General features: G+C 29.6%; 5 protein-coding genes across 14 annotated transcripts in view; 2 read left to right on the top strand and 3 right to left on the bottom strand.

Annotated features, from left to right (window-relative positions):
* Positions 1-1092, bottom strand: part of LOC126870408 (cadherin-99C) — a 77400-nt gene extending 76308 nt beyond the window's left edge. For 2 of the 4 annotated variants that reach the window (XR_007691323.1, XM_050628089.1), the window contains exon 1: positions 154-1092. Coding sequence is in view for 3 of the 4 variants with exons in the window: in XM_050628089.1 (XP_050484046.1) it covers positions 154-156 (3 nt within the window). In the remaining variant the exon portion in view is untranslated. The remainder of the gene's footprint in view (positions 1-153) is intronic. The other 2 variants (XM_050628088.1, XM_050628087.1) reach the window with 2 other exon arrangements.
* A 196-nt stretch (positions 1093-1288) lies between these two features.
* On the bottom strand, positions 1289-3450 carry LOC126870597 (50S ribosomal protein L1). Its single transcript, XM_050628425.1, has 8 exons — positions 3069-3450; positions 2677-2875; positions 2394-2598; positions 2113-2295; positions 1924-2038; positions 1725-1843; positions 1553-1650; positions 1289-1459 (listed from the first exon to the last, which is right to left on the bottom strand). Exons 1-8 carry the CDS (start codon positions 3076-3078, stop codon positions 1330-1332), a joined length of 1059 nt encoding a protein of 352 aa, XP_050484382.1. The 5' UTR covers positions 3079-3450; the 3' UTR covers positions 1289-1329.
* A 31-nt stretch (positions 3451-3481) lies between these two features.
* LOC126870599 (GTP-binding protein SAR1) lies at positions 3482-5927 on the top strand. Of its 3 annotated transcripts, none has more exons than XM_050628430.1 (6): positions 3482-3605; positions 4019-4115; positions 4403-4522; positions 4796-4861; positions 4952-5187; positions 5253-5927. In XM_050628430.1, the coding sequence occupies exons 2-6, from the start codon at positions 4073-4075 to the stop codon at positions 5367-5369; spliced, it is 582 nt and encodes a 193-aa protein (XP_050484387.1). In that variant the 5' UTR covers positions 3482-3605; positions 4019-4072; the 3' UTR covers positions 5370-5927. The 3 variants fall into 3 exon arrangements, with proteins under 3 accessions (XP_050484387.1, XP_050484385.1, XP_050484384.1); XM_050628428.1 differs by having other exon boundaries at positions 3530-3819; XM_050628427.1 differs by having other exon boundaries at positions 3531-3741.
* Positions 5928-6213: 286 nt separating this feature from the next.
* LOC126870594 (3-hydroxyisobutyryl-CoA hydrolase, mitochondrial) lies at positions 6214-9429 on the bottom strand. 5 transcript variants are annotated; one of them, XM_050628418.1, is made up of 8 exons: positions 9312-9429; positions 8301-8496; positions 7963-8117; positions 7637-7878; positions 7300-7541; positions 7009-7228; positions 6733-6920; positions 6214-6545 (listed from the first exon to the last, which is right to left on the bottom strand). In XM_050628418.1, the coding sequence occupies exons 1-8, from the start codon at positions 9315-9317 to the stop codon at positions 6415-6417; spliced, it is 1380 nt and encodes a 459-aa protein (XP_050484375.1). In that variant the 5' UTR covers positions 9318-9429; the 3' UTR covers positions 6214-6414. The 5 variants fall into 5 exon arrangements, with proteins under 5 accessions (XP_050484375.1, XP_050484378.1, XP_050484376.1 ...); XM_050628421.1 differs by having other exon boundaries at positions 7963-8009; positions 8409-8496; XM_050628419.1 differs by lacking the exon at positions 9312-9429 and adding an exon at positions 8565-9293.
* On the top strand, positions 9397-11960 carry LOC126870598 (peptide deformylase, mitochondrial-like). The gene is made up of 3 exons (XM_050628426.1): positions 9397-9627; positions 10031-10408; positions 11729-11960. The coding sequence occupies exons 1-3, from the start codon at positions 9397-9399 to the stop codon at positions 11843-11845; spliced, it is 726 nt and encodes a 241-aa protein (XP_050484383.1). The 3' UTR covers positions 11846-11960.
* The last annotated feature ends 609 nt before the right edge of the window (positions 11961-12569 follow it).

The raw sequence follows: 12569 nt of genomic DNA, 5'->3' as shown, positions 1-12569 counted from the left end.
TAAATGCATTATTAAACATAAATAATAAAATTTATTAAATTAGATATTTCAATGAAACAATGATTTTATCCTACAACGTCTATCACGTCGAACAGAGTTTCAGTACTTGGACAACTGGACACATTCTCATAAGTAGTATATATATGTACTTACCATAACTGTGTGCGCTAGTGTATGCTCATGCGTGTGTTATATACGCCGGTGTGTCACCTAGTGTTACTGTCTGCTGTCGAACCCAAGCATGTCTATAAAATAGCCGGTAACACTGATCGGTCGTCGACGAATTTGCTGCAATCCAAAATCACGATTCTTGCTTGTTGGTTGTTACACAGTCGACACAGATCACCATATGTAAACACACACACACGTTGTTTGCGACACGCGTGGGATCGCGCATGTATCGAAGCGCGCACTCACATCCACTGTAATCGAGTTTGCACAGAAAAAGCCTTGTCTAACGTCTTCCTGACTTTCTGCTAATTTAAGAAAATCTGATGTTCATCGTCAATTTCATCAACGGACGTTTTAACCAGCATTGAATAAAGAGTAGTTGTCAGCTCTATATGTTTCGCTGTATTTCATATCTTTTTTTTCGACTTTTCTCGCGCCGTTTTAATAAAAATGGGAAAAGTCACGTACGAAACGAGGAGAAGTCACGGATTTTCAACCTGGCGGACACCGACTGAGCTCTCAACCGGGCAGGTAGGTAAGCCGTTGCCCCTCCACTCTATTCACCACCACGATCGCTCACCATTCTCCATTCTCTTTACCTTTGCTTCACTTCGCTTCGTCTTATCCTTTCATATTCGTGCTCTCTACTTGCATACATCAATATATTTATATACGAATATTTATATATAAATAGAGTCTATTATCATATTATATCCCCGAAATATTTAAACCTCAAATCTTAATATGTTGTATTCGATATATTCGTATCAATTAAGACTTAATATACTCTTAAATACGTGTATGTAGAATGTTCTGAACAAATCTTTTTATTTTAACACGGTAAAGTAAAATAATGTGGGACATGTACATATACCTATATACGTACACTATGTATGGAAAATTTTATGATATTACATTTCGTAGAAAATAATTGTACCATATATATATATATATATATATATATATATATATATATATATATATATATATATATATATATACACATGTTGTATGTATGTAGGTACATACACACAAAAACGCGTGCGCGCACACACACACACACACACACAAATAATATATTTGGGGAATAGGTAAACAACAATAATATAACGCTTAATTTATAGTTAGGAATAATTTTATTTGCGGTACATCAAACAATTAATTCGTAGTAATAATTGCTGTTTCATCTTGTTCTTGCTCTTTTGTTTCCTCTTTATTACTTGTTGCAAGGTAATCTTGATAGTTAATTTTAAACAATTCTTTAGACAATTCACTACTAATTTGAACTCTGCAACGTTTTTAAATGTTTGCATTATTGTGCTACTTTGCTATCTCATGAAAGTTTCGTGTATTATTTACCAATTTAAATACATATATGTACCTCTCGATAAATAATCCATCGCGTTTTGGTCTCATCGATTCAACGTCATTAATTAGCGAGGAAAAGTTTTCTTCCAATTCCTGTGTGTTCATGTTAAGCTAATAATTAAACAAACAGGTTAAATACATATTCTTTATCAAGGTTTGTACAATGTTATACGTTAAGAATTTACCAAACCAAAAGTCACGTTAATTTGACCATATTCTTTGAAAGAATTATGAGGCTCTGCAGTGTATGCGATCCCATCTTTGTACTTTCTAACTAATTGGCTCATATTATTACCCAAAGTACCTGAAATATTTAAGTTATTGATATTTCAAAATTTAATAATTGTAAACAAGCGCTTATGTTTAATGACTATGTTTATTTACCTGTTCTCAAATTTGGAAATCTCTTTTTTAGCAAGCCCCTAACTAATAACAAGTCGGTTAAAATATCAGCGTGAGCTACGATACAATCATATTCTTTGAAAGCAAATGTCCCATTCTGTAATAATTACATTTATATTTATACATATTTTATAATGTTATATACCATTACTGTGTAATGCTTCAACTTACTTGAATCCTTTTTATCAGTTCAACACCACCGACTAAGTCAGCTCCAGCATTTTTAGCATCCTCCTGTTCTTGGAGATTCTTGCAAAAGGCTAATACCGTTCTCTTATTTTTCTCATAAGTAAATATATGTGGTGTATTAATGATTCTCGTAAATCTATCAAGAAACCTATTCTTCTTCTCACGCTAGTATATTTTATAAAACACTTCTATTAGAAAAGTATTCTTTGCCTACTTTGACATATGATAAAAACTACATAAAAATATTAATCATCGTTTTTTACCCTCATATTTAATTCTATAAATGCATTAACAACTGCATTAGGCTTATTAAACATAGTTGGATGATGTGTTTCACGGTGATTTTCTATAGCTTCTTTTAATGAATACACCGGCTGCTGATGGTATTTTACTAGGTACACATCATCGACTGCTTTCCATTTCCAACTTTCATTGATGGTAGTAAGTGGACAAACTTCCACCTTCGTACTGTTAAATTATCAAGGTACTCTATACATTGTAACAATATATACTATGACAATAAACTCGAAACTACAAATTACTCACTCCTTCTTACGCTGTTTATGTGGAATAAATCCCACTTTCTCAACTACTGCCTTAACTTTCTTCTTTCTAAGCTTTAACCTCCTCCTTTCTCTCGTTCCTTTCCTAGCTGCATAATCGCGACTTTGCATAAACATGTATGAACCTATATTGTATCCAGCATTATGGTTATATATACTACGGAAACTGTTTATCAACCAACCTGCAGATATTAGTTAAAATTATTCAAAAATAAAACCAATAACTATATATCCATATCCGAAAAGTACATTCCAGGTTATAGACAAAATTCTATGTATCATATATAATTTTCTGATACGCTTCGTGAAATGTATTATATAGGTTTATTAAGACAACCATGTTTTGAAAATATATACAAATTAAAAATAACTTACTTGCTAACATTGTCGTGATTGTACATAAAACAAGCTTAAATAGGTTAAGACAATTACCAAATAAAATACATACTAGGGATATTATGTTTCTAAACACCCGATATAAATAAAATAATAAAAACTAAACGATATTGTTGATAACCTGTTTAAGTTACTATATATATTGTATATCTTTTATAACTATAATGTAAATACTCGTTGTACATAAAAATTCTATTTCTTTCTTTCTGTAACGTCAAAATGTTTTCATAATCCTTCGTTGCAATCACAGAATATAGTAAATTGGTTTAAGAAAAACTAAACAGATATAACTTTTGTCATCATACATATGCAAAATGATAACTTGAAAAATGGAATAAAATTCGAAATAATTAATCTAGTGCATTTATGAAACAGCACTATTTTGACAATATGGCAGACGGAAGTAGACGTCATCAGTGCCAACTGCCAGCCAACTAGGCTCGTTAAAGTTGTGCTTTGTATAGCAAGAAAAACACTTTTTCTCCGTCTTTTGCAGCTTCATATATTTCATATAGGGTACGTTAGTCCAGTGACGAAGAAACGAGTTTTACATAATTATACCATGCGAACGCTTTTCTGACCCGTTTGCAATTTTGCGATTTGGTGGTGGTGAACTAAACATTATAAAACTGTTATTCGTAGGCGAGATCTGGTAAGTCTATCGCATTTCAACTGTAATCGTTCACCGATTATATTCCAAATACCATTCTTCATTTCGATGTAATAAACGGTAATGATTTAATGTTTGTTTGACCATAGATAACCAGTTGTTGATACTATTATTTATACTTATATACTTTAGTAGAGCTTTTCTTATAATTTAGATATATCTTGAGTTGTATCAAGGCTGTAATGAATCTAATAGGTGGCTTCTATTATAACCGCAATTACTTACACATAATAATCTTGTCAACTCGTCATTGTTGCAGAGTCATTCGATAGTTAGTATATAGTAGAGCTGACATTCATTCATATCTACAAATATGTTCATTTGGGACTGGTTTGCAGGTGTTTTGAATTATCTTGGTGAGTGTAATTTCCATAATTTTGTATATGTATTTTTAATATATATCTTAATCTATGTATATAATACATTTGTATTATATTTATATTTATATTTATATTTATATTTATATTTATATTTATATTTATATTTGTATTTATAAAGTCATGCTAAAGATGCATGTGAATTGACTTTATTATATTCTTTTTTTCCCTAATAAAAAAACATACAAATTTTGTTAGATCGTTAAATATCTTTAACATTGATTTTTGTTTGTGTATTGTGTATAATTCTTGCTTTGAATTTTTAGGTCTTTGGAAGAAGAGTGGTAAACTCTTGTTTCTTGGTTTAGATAATGCAGGCAAAACTACATTACTTCACATGCTAAAAGATGATCGATTAGCTCAACATGTGCCTACATTGCATCCAAGTAATCAATATTCAAGATAATTTATATATACATGTATATCTAAAAATTTACATACGACACAATTGTTCTTATGTAATTTTACTTAATATACATATAATTTATAGCTTAATACAAAAATTTCTTACAAAAAGTTAATTCCAGATATTTATCTTTAAGTAATTTTGATTTATGCCAATTCAGTCTCAATATTTTTTAATTATACTTTACAATTCAGTGATTAAATTTATTCATAGTACATTATATAATGGTATCGCATATGTTTTTATGCTTCAGCATCAGAAGAACTTTCTATTGGAAACATGAGGTTCACAACATTCGATCTTGGAGGACATCCTCAAGGTATAATTAATTGACTTGTTTCAGTGCTGGCTATAATTAAATTGTACAATATTATTTTTGTTAAAACAACGAGACATTCTTCCTTTATAGCTCGAAGAGTCTGGAAAGACTATTTTCCTGCAGTGGATGCCATAGTGTTCCTTGTTGATGCAAGTGACACATCACGGTTACCAGAATCAAAAGCTGAATTTGATGCACTTTTAACAGATGAACAACTTAGTGCATGTCCAGTTTTAGTGCTAGGTAATAAAATCGATAAACCAGGTGCAGCATCAGAGGATGAACTTAGAAATTACTTCAACCTGTATGGTCAAACAACAGGAAAGGTAGATAGTTACAATTTGTTTGACATGTATAATCATATAATCCATAATGTACATATAAATTCTAGGGAAAAATTTCTCGCAGTGAAATATCTGGTCGTCCACTGGAATTATTTATGTGTTCAGTACTGAAAAGACAAGGGTATGGCGAAGGCTTCCGCTGGCTTGCTCAGTACATTGACTGAATGCATAAAATGATTTAAATACTCAGATTTGTGGCAGTTTACTACATTTCCCTTTCCTCTGATTCATATTGGATGTTATTACAGAAGTGTATTATCCTTTATGTGAATTGTGCAGTAGGAAAGGAATATCAATATATAAACTGCAATAAAACAGATTCAGAACAGTGCAAATAAGTTTTAAAAAAAACATCCACAAAATACAATATGACAAACGTGATAGAACTAATTTCTTTCATTTTAATACATGGAGCCTACAATCTATATAAATTTTTTTAATTCCATACAAATTCTGTGAATTTTTGTCATTTTGCAAATTATATTATGGAAGTACTTGACATAATAAAAATGATATAAACATTTTGATAAATAAAGTAATAAACTATTTAAGGATTTTAAGTGTTTCTTAAAATTACTTTTTATAATGTAAATGTTCTAATTACATTGAAAATATCTGAAGCAAATTTCTCAAAATTAAAAATTATAATGTTGTAAATGTATTTGGTTTGGTTTTTCTTTTTTACTTCAAAAGTAAAGATATGAATAAAGCAGGAAGTGATACATCTTGCTTGCTTAATACACTGTCATTTCTCCTTTTTAAAAATCACTTTCTTTTTTTCTTTTTTAAATAAAATACAAGTACGAATTATAAAAAGGGTGGAAGCACATACGTTTCATTACAGAACTATCAATATTGTAGTAGTTACATTTTGGTAGCAATTTTTTGAGATATTAATAAAATCTTGTAAAAAATCACAAATTGTCCTTAATTATATAAATGTTTGTGCAAACTTGATTAACAAAAAATTAGAAAAGTATTTGGAAATAAAATTTGTATATATTAACATAATAATTATAAACACTTATATATTTTGTTCATTATTTTTCATACATAATGTGTACTTTGTGTCTGCTGTCTGTCTGTCTGTCTGTCTGTCTGTCTGTCTGTGTGTGTGTGTGTGTGTGTGTGCGCGCGCGCGCGCGCGTGCGAGTTATATTTTATATAATATTCGTTTATTGTGCCATTTCCTTAATATTCTGATCAGTTTTAAAGCTGCAATTCTTTTTCTTCTAAAAGTTTTGTAAATTGTTGATCTACATAAGCATCTGTTACTTCTTTTAAACTGTTAGGATTCCATATTGGTTTCTGATCTTTATCGATTAAAAGAGCTCTTACACCTGTAATAACAGTGAGGATGATAATGATGATGATGATGATGATGATGATGATGAAGACGATGATGATAACGATAATAATAATATTAATAATAATAATAATATAAATAGGTTTTCTATATTTGCACGAAGTACAATTGTTTTGAAGGAAAGAGTATACACTTATAAATAAACATGCACTTATACGCACCTTCACAAAAATCGCTTGTTCTACTCAAAGCAGTACACGCTAATCTATATTCCATTTTTAAACAGTCTGACAGATTTAATGTGCTCCCTCTTTGAATAGCACGCATAGTGACTTTTAGAGAAGTAGGAGATGCTTTTAATAACATTTTCAATGTATTTTTGGCCCATTCTGAATTATCCTCTTTTAATCTTCATTAAAATAAAATAAGCATTAAGTACATATTAAAGTAATAAATTACAATCCTACATAGCTTAATCATTGTTAGAATCATTTTACCTTTGTATTATTTCTTCTACAGATGATGCAGCAAAATATGTATCAATTTTATTCATATATGGTGCTAAACTGAATTCTTGATTGAATTTTATACATTGATACTTGTTTAAGACTTCCTTAACATCAGATTGTTCAGTTGTTAATAGATCTTGTTTTAAATATGGTAACTTTTCGGAAGGAATGAAATGCGTCGCAATGCCAGCAAGTACTACATCAATGCCTTTCAACATGATACACAGCTATGAGAAAGCTCTTAATATGCCAATTACTAGATTTAATAATTTCTCATACCTTTTAATCGATCTCCAGTTAATCCAAGATAAAGACCCAATTTACCTTTCAACCTAGGTAAAAAAAAAGTCCCACCAACATCAGGAAATAATCCAATTGCTGTTTCTGGCATTGCAAATAATGTTTTCTCTGTTGCAATCCGATATTTACCGTGAACAGATAATCCAACACCGCCACCCATAGTTATTCCATCTATTGTAGCCACATATGGTATTTTATATCTACCAATGAGGTAATTTAAACTATATTTAACAAATGAAAAATTTAATTATTTAAATAATTTTATTAATTTGTAAAGTATATGAGAATGTATTGTTTAAGTTATTTTATAACATACGTATACTCCTTTCTGAAAAATGTTTCACCTAAGATTTTATTCTCAGTTTCTCTTAATGTATTAACGATAGATTTCACATCACCACCTGCACAAAATGCTTTCTCTCCCGCACCTTCTATTATCACTAATCTTTTAGATGATTCCCATTTTTTAAGTACCGGGTATATTTTTTCAACCATTGACAAATTTAAGGCATTCAGTGCTTTTGGACGATTTAATATGATAACACCTTTGTTTCCCACCTTATTTCAATGTGAAAGATATTTATAATAAATATTTAATCTTTACACTTGCTTGGTTTATTTTATAATTATAAATATACATACATCTTCAAACAAGACATCATCTTCTATGTTTTGTTGTACTTTCTTGGCTGCAATTGTAGTTTTATTAGGCATTGGAATTTCAGTAGGTGGTTTAGAATCTGGTTGAGGTTGAGGTTGAGGTATCGACTGAGGAAGTGTAGGTTCAACTATAGGGCCTAAGTTAAGTAATAATATATGTAATTCATAAATTAATTTATTATCAATATTTAATTCATACGTCTATTCTATTTTCAACCGTAGAAGTATTGTCAACTAAATAAACTTCTATTACGTAGAATTTAATAACGACTTGATCTTTCATTATAATTATAGTTAAAATAGATTTCTTTTTAAAAAACCTGGTATTTCTACCACAGGAGTTGGATATGGTGTCGATGGCATTGTTTCAGGTGGTAATATAATAGGCTTTGGATTGTGATTGTCAAATTTTAAACCCATGTCCTTACCTGTACCAGAACCTTGTGCTGATAAATACCTAAGTTTATTAATTGAATTACCAGCTACGCAATTTAGTTTTAATGTACCACTTTTTATCTAACAAAAAAAGGTATATATATGTTAGTTGTAGCTTTACTGTAAAATCATATATAAATAATGATTACCATTTTGGCTGTTTATTATCTATTTTGTACAAATTAATAATAAAATACAAAATATTAGTACAAATAATGTAAAATATTACAGCACAAACGTATCCAATAAGTACATTAAGAAATGTTTAATCACACAGGTTATGGAATATCTTTAAATTAGTATGTTGATATTCTTGTTTTTTTTCACCCATACGCGTAACATAATGATAGTTGTCATTTTGAAATCACTCGAGATATTATGTAATAAGCGTAAAATACGTTGACAGCATATAAAACATAATTTATACATTGTAGTTAAATTGAAAGTTATATTACGTTAAAAATACATCATATCGTTACATTGTAATAATAAAATACATATACATATATCATTTATACTAATTAAATATCATTATATATACAGAAAGCAATTATTAGCAGATATCATATATTATGTGAAAGAATAATATCTTTTGAGATTTATAAAAAATACTCTTTTTTAAATATTCCGTAACTTTAAATAGAATAAAGAATCGACCACTATAATCATATGCAAATAATATTGTGCAATAGGTGGTCATATTAAATAATTTATTAAATTCTCTATTATATCAATTTTGTAACTATTTTATGATTATTTTTGTAATTCTTAGAAATATTTACAATATTTGTGTCTAACTAAGGCGAATTGGTATCATATTTTCGCGCCGAAACAGAATATATACGATACATACATATATATATATATATATATGCGATTTTGGCTAAAGACAGTACCAACATATCTGTAGCCTTTGTGGACGCATAACCTACTGACTGTCCTAAACGATTTTAAAGATACTGTAAAACAGTAATCATTACAATGTTCAAATATTCCAGTTTGATCAGTAGATGTGCGAAGAATGTGCAGAAGTGTAATTTACGTTCTCTTAGTTTTCGAAGCATTAAACAACTTCTTTCGATATATTTTCGAGAAACAGTCGAAACTGCAAAACCTCCTTATGATCACATTTGTCAAGTTGGTAATCCTATTTTGCGACAGAAAGCGTCACCTGTCGACACAAAAGAGATACATACGGTAGAATTTCAAAAGGTATGTTTTGTTTCTTATATTTTTAAATAATTGTTATAGCTATTCTAATAATAATACAATAATCTAATTTCTTCCTGTTACAAATCAATAAAGTATTTCAAATTAATTTTAACTTGTTTATTTATGTTTTTTAATAAAAGAAAAATATCAGAAAAATATATAGCTAAACTTATTAGTATACTAAACTATAATATTATTATTAGTATACCAAAGTGATATCAAAGAGGAAATTACCTCTCCCTAATATGTACCTCTGTGTACTCTGTGAGATACTTTTTCTTGTGAAAATATAACTACATGTAGAGAAGTTATCAAAAAAATATTATAATAATATAACAAAGTTGTTCTTTCTATGTTGCAATCCATTTTACGACGATGACGTATGTTTATTTATTTACTATAGGTACTCGATCATTTATATAAAATATTGAAAAAATCTGATACAGTAGGATTAGCGGCCCCACAAATCGGTTTATCCTGGCAAGTATTTGCTATCGAAGTAACGGAAGACTATGTGAAAGAGATTCATCCAATCGTACGATCACATTGTCAAATTCATCCTTTTCCGTTGACATATTTCATTAATCCAGAAATGCAGATAATAAATCCCGAAGAACTGATATTTTATGAAACATGCGGAAGCGTCGAGCATTTTCATGCAGAAGTACCAAGGCCGAAAGAAATTCAGATCAAAGCACTTGATCGATTTGGAAAACCATTTTGTTGGAAAGCAAATGGTTGGTTAGCTAGGATCGCTCACCACGAAATGGATCATTTAAAAGTAAGTTACCACTTTTTTCGTCAGTTTGCTTTCTGTCACTTATTATTTCAATTGTTATCTATACTTTCCGAAGAAAACGCGTTTTAGAATTTGCACATTTTCTCAAGTTATCTTTTTCTGTAAAGATCTATCCAAAAAATAAATATTCTTTTCTATTAATATATAACTTCTCACTTTTAATATTTAATTTAATCGTAAAGTGGTAAAACTATGAAGAAGTAATTTTTGTTAAATTACTTAAACATCTGCATTAAGTTTTTAAATAATTTTTCCTATTCATTATAGTTTTTATTTAATATATTGTCTATTTTTTCAACCATCTTACAATAAATATGTTAGCTTTAATAGCTTTTCTTATTAATGATGTAAGATATGTATAATGGTCTTTAGTTATATAATTATAGAACTGTTTCATTCTGGATAACTTAATTACTAGTACTTTCTAATCTAATATAAATTCTCTTTATTATTATTTTTTTTTTGTTCAAAATAGGATATTTTTTTGCTGTTCCCCTGTAGTGTAATGTATCGAAAAATGTAGATATACTTAAGGACAATGTTAAGAACAATCACTAAATTTATTATGTATTTTATTTGTTAGAACATGGAATGCCCCCATTTGAATTATAAATGGTCTCTTTTTTTCTTTTTGCAAAATCATTCTATAGAGCAGTCTTTTATATATGAACAGCATGAGAATTCTTGTTTCGTCTATGTTGATGTTCTCATGGTTGTAAATAAATTTAGAATAGCCGTTTGAGTCGCAGCGGTCTTTGAAAAAACAGAGTCGAAAAATGCCGAACAGCGCGATAGCGCTTGTCTTAATCGATTGCGAAGAGAAGCAAGCGGCGAAATAGCGCTCGTCATATTTGTTATTTTATGAAATACATCTGTATTATTATATATGCATACTATTAGTTTATAAATATTTCAAGTTTTGTTCAATAAAAATTATTGAGAAGATAACAATGAAATAGAAAATACCGACAGCGGTCCGTAGCGCTCAAATGTGCTGGGACTTTTCGCGATCGCGCTGCTTAGGACTCGATAGATTTATAATAACTAATAAGTCTGTCAAATAAGATCGGACATGATTTTTGACTGATAGAACAAAGACAACCATGTGAAGGGGAAAACCAGATGAGGTTAACTCCGTTAGGTATTAATCTAGCAATCTGTGGTCTTACTCGTCCAGGAATAACTCCATGAAGTATAATTTTTTATTACCGAGTTAATGAGATGTAATAATATACTGATTGATAAATGCTTGTGTAGATATCACAAATTGTCATGCAATTATTTGTGTTTTTTTTTTTTCAGGGCTTAATATACACTGATAGAATGTTTCCGCTTACGTTCGACTATATAGAATGGGACGAAGAAAATTGCACTAATGTAAAAAAAGATACTGTAAAAGTTAAGTATTCTGTAGAATAGCTTTTATAATGTGTACACGAATTTATATTGTTAGATATAATCTGTTAACAAGTTAAATTGAAATGTAGTATGATAATGTATAAAATACTGTGGTTTTGAAAACTTTTTGAAATTATTTATATCATTTATATTAGTTTGCCTTTATTAAGCGGATATATCAATAATCGGTGGAAGAACAATTTGTAAGATGTTTAGTAATCATTACATATATAATTATTTAATCATTTATATCATGAGATATTGCTAAATCAATGCTTCTCATTTTTTCTTTTTTCTTTATATTTAAGATTTGCTAGGACAGTCGAAAGTCTAGGTTTATGATACATATGGATAATATTCTCTGTCTTTTAAGAAAATCAAAGGGGCATTAACCGGCCAATCGGTCGCTAATCAATCGCGAATTGCTGTATATTCGGCAATCACGTGCACTTCGAACATTCTAGATGTTTAGAGATGTATCATAAACCGAAGATCGCGTCTAGGACGTCTACAAGACGAACGTAGAGGTCCCATTAATTATTAGCGTGAGCGTCTGATTCCGCCAATTGATTTTTTGTATGATTTTTTTGTCACGGACATCAATCCTATATATTTTAGGATGGGTGAAGGTTATCCCATACGGATTGCCTACGAAGATTATTTATACCATCATCCCTTTTGTTGGCATTGTATAGCCCTAATATAATAACGACGGAGTCTAGAGTTTAGAAATTAATCTTAATAC

Source organism: Bombus huntii, chromosome 10, assembly GCF_024542735.1.
Source record: "Bombus huntii isolate Logan2020A chromosome 10, iyBomHunt1.1, whole genome shotgun sequence".
NCBI classification, from domain to species: Eukaryota; Metazoa; Arthropoda; class Insecta; order Hymenoptera; family Apidae; genus Bombus; species Bombus huntii.
Note: the sequence above shows the minus strand (reverse complement) of the source record. Positions and strands in the feature narration are given on the sequence as shown.

Coding starts and splice junctions, on each gene's coding strand:
- LOC126870597 (XM_050628425.1), bottom strand. Junction 2,296..2,393: donor TTATAGAATTAAATATGAGG/GTAAAAAACGAT, acceptor AAAATATACTAG/CGTGAGAAGAAGAATAGGTT. Junction 1,844..1,923: donor ATTTCCAAATTTGAGAACAG/GTAAATAAACAT, acceptor TAAATATTTCAG/GTACTTTGGGTAATAATATG.
- LOC126870599 (XM_050628430.1), top strand. CDS start 4,073: ATGTTCATTTGGGACTGGTTTGCAGGTGTTTTGAATTATCTTG. Junction 4,523..4,795: donor TGTGCCTACATTGCATCCAA/GTAATCAATATT, acceptor TTTATGCTTCAG/CATCAGAAGAACTTTCTATT. Junction 5,188..5,252: donor ATGGTCAAACAACAGGAAAG/GTAGATAGTTAC, acceptor TATAAATTCTAG/GGAAAAATTTCTCGCAGTGA.
- LOC126870594 (XM_050628418.1), bottom strand. Junction 7,229..7,299: donor AACTGGAGATCGATTAAAAG/GTATGAGAAATT, acceptor TCATGTTGAAAG/GCATTGATGTAGTACTTGCT. Junction 6,546..6,732: donor AACAAGCGATTTTTGTGAAG/GTGCGTATAAGT, acceptor CTGTTATTACAG/GTGTAAGAGCTCTTTTAATC.
- LOC126870598 (XM_050628426.1), top strand. CDS start 9,397: ATGTTCAAATATTCCAGTTTGATCAGTAGATGTGCGAAGAATGTGCAG. Junction 9,628..10,030: donor ATACGGTAGAATTTCAAAAG/GTATGTTTTGTT, acceptor TATTTACTATAG/GTACTCGATCATTTATATAA. Junction 10,409..11,728: donor ACGAAATGGATCATTTAAAA/GTAAGTTACCAC, acceptor TTTTTTTTTCAG/GGCTTAATATACACTGATAG.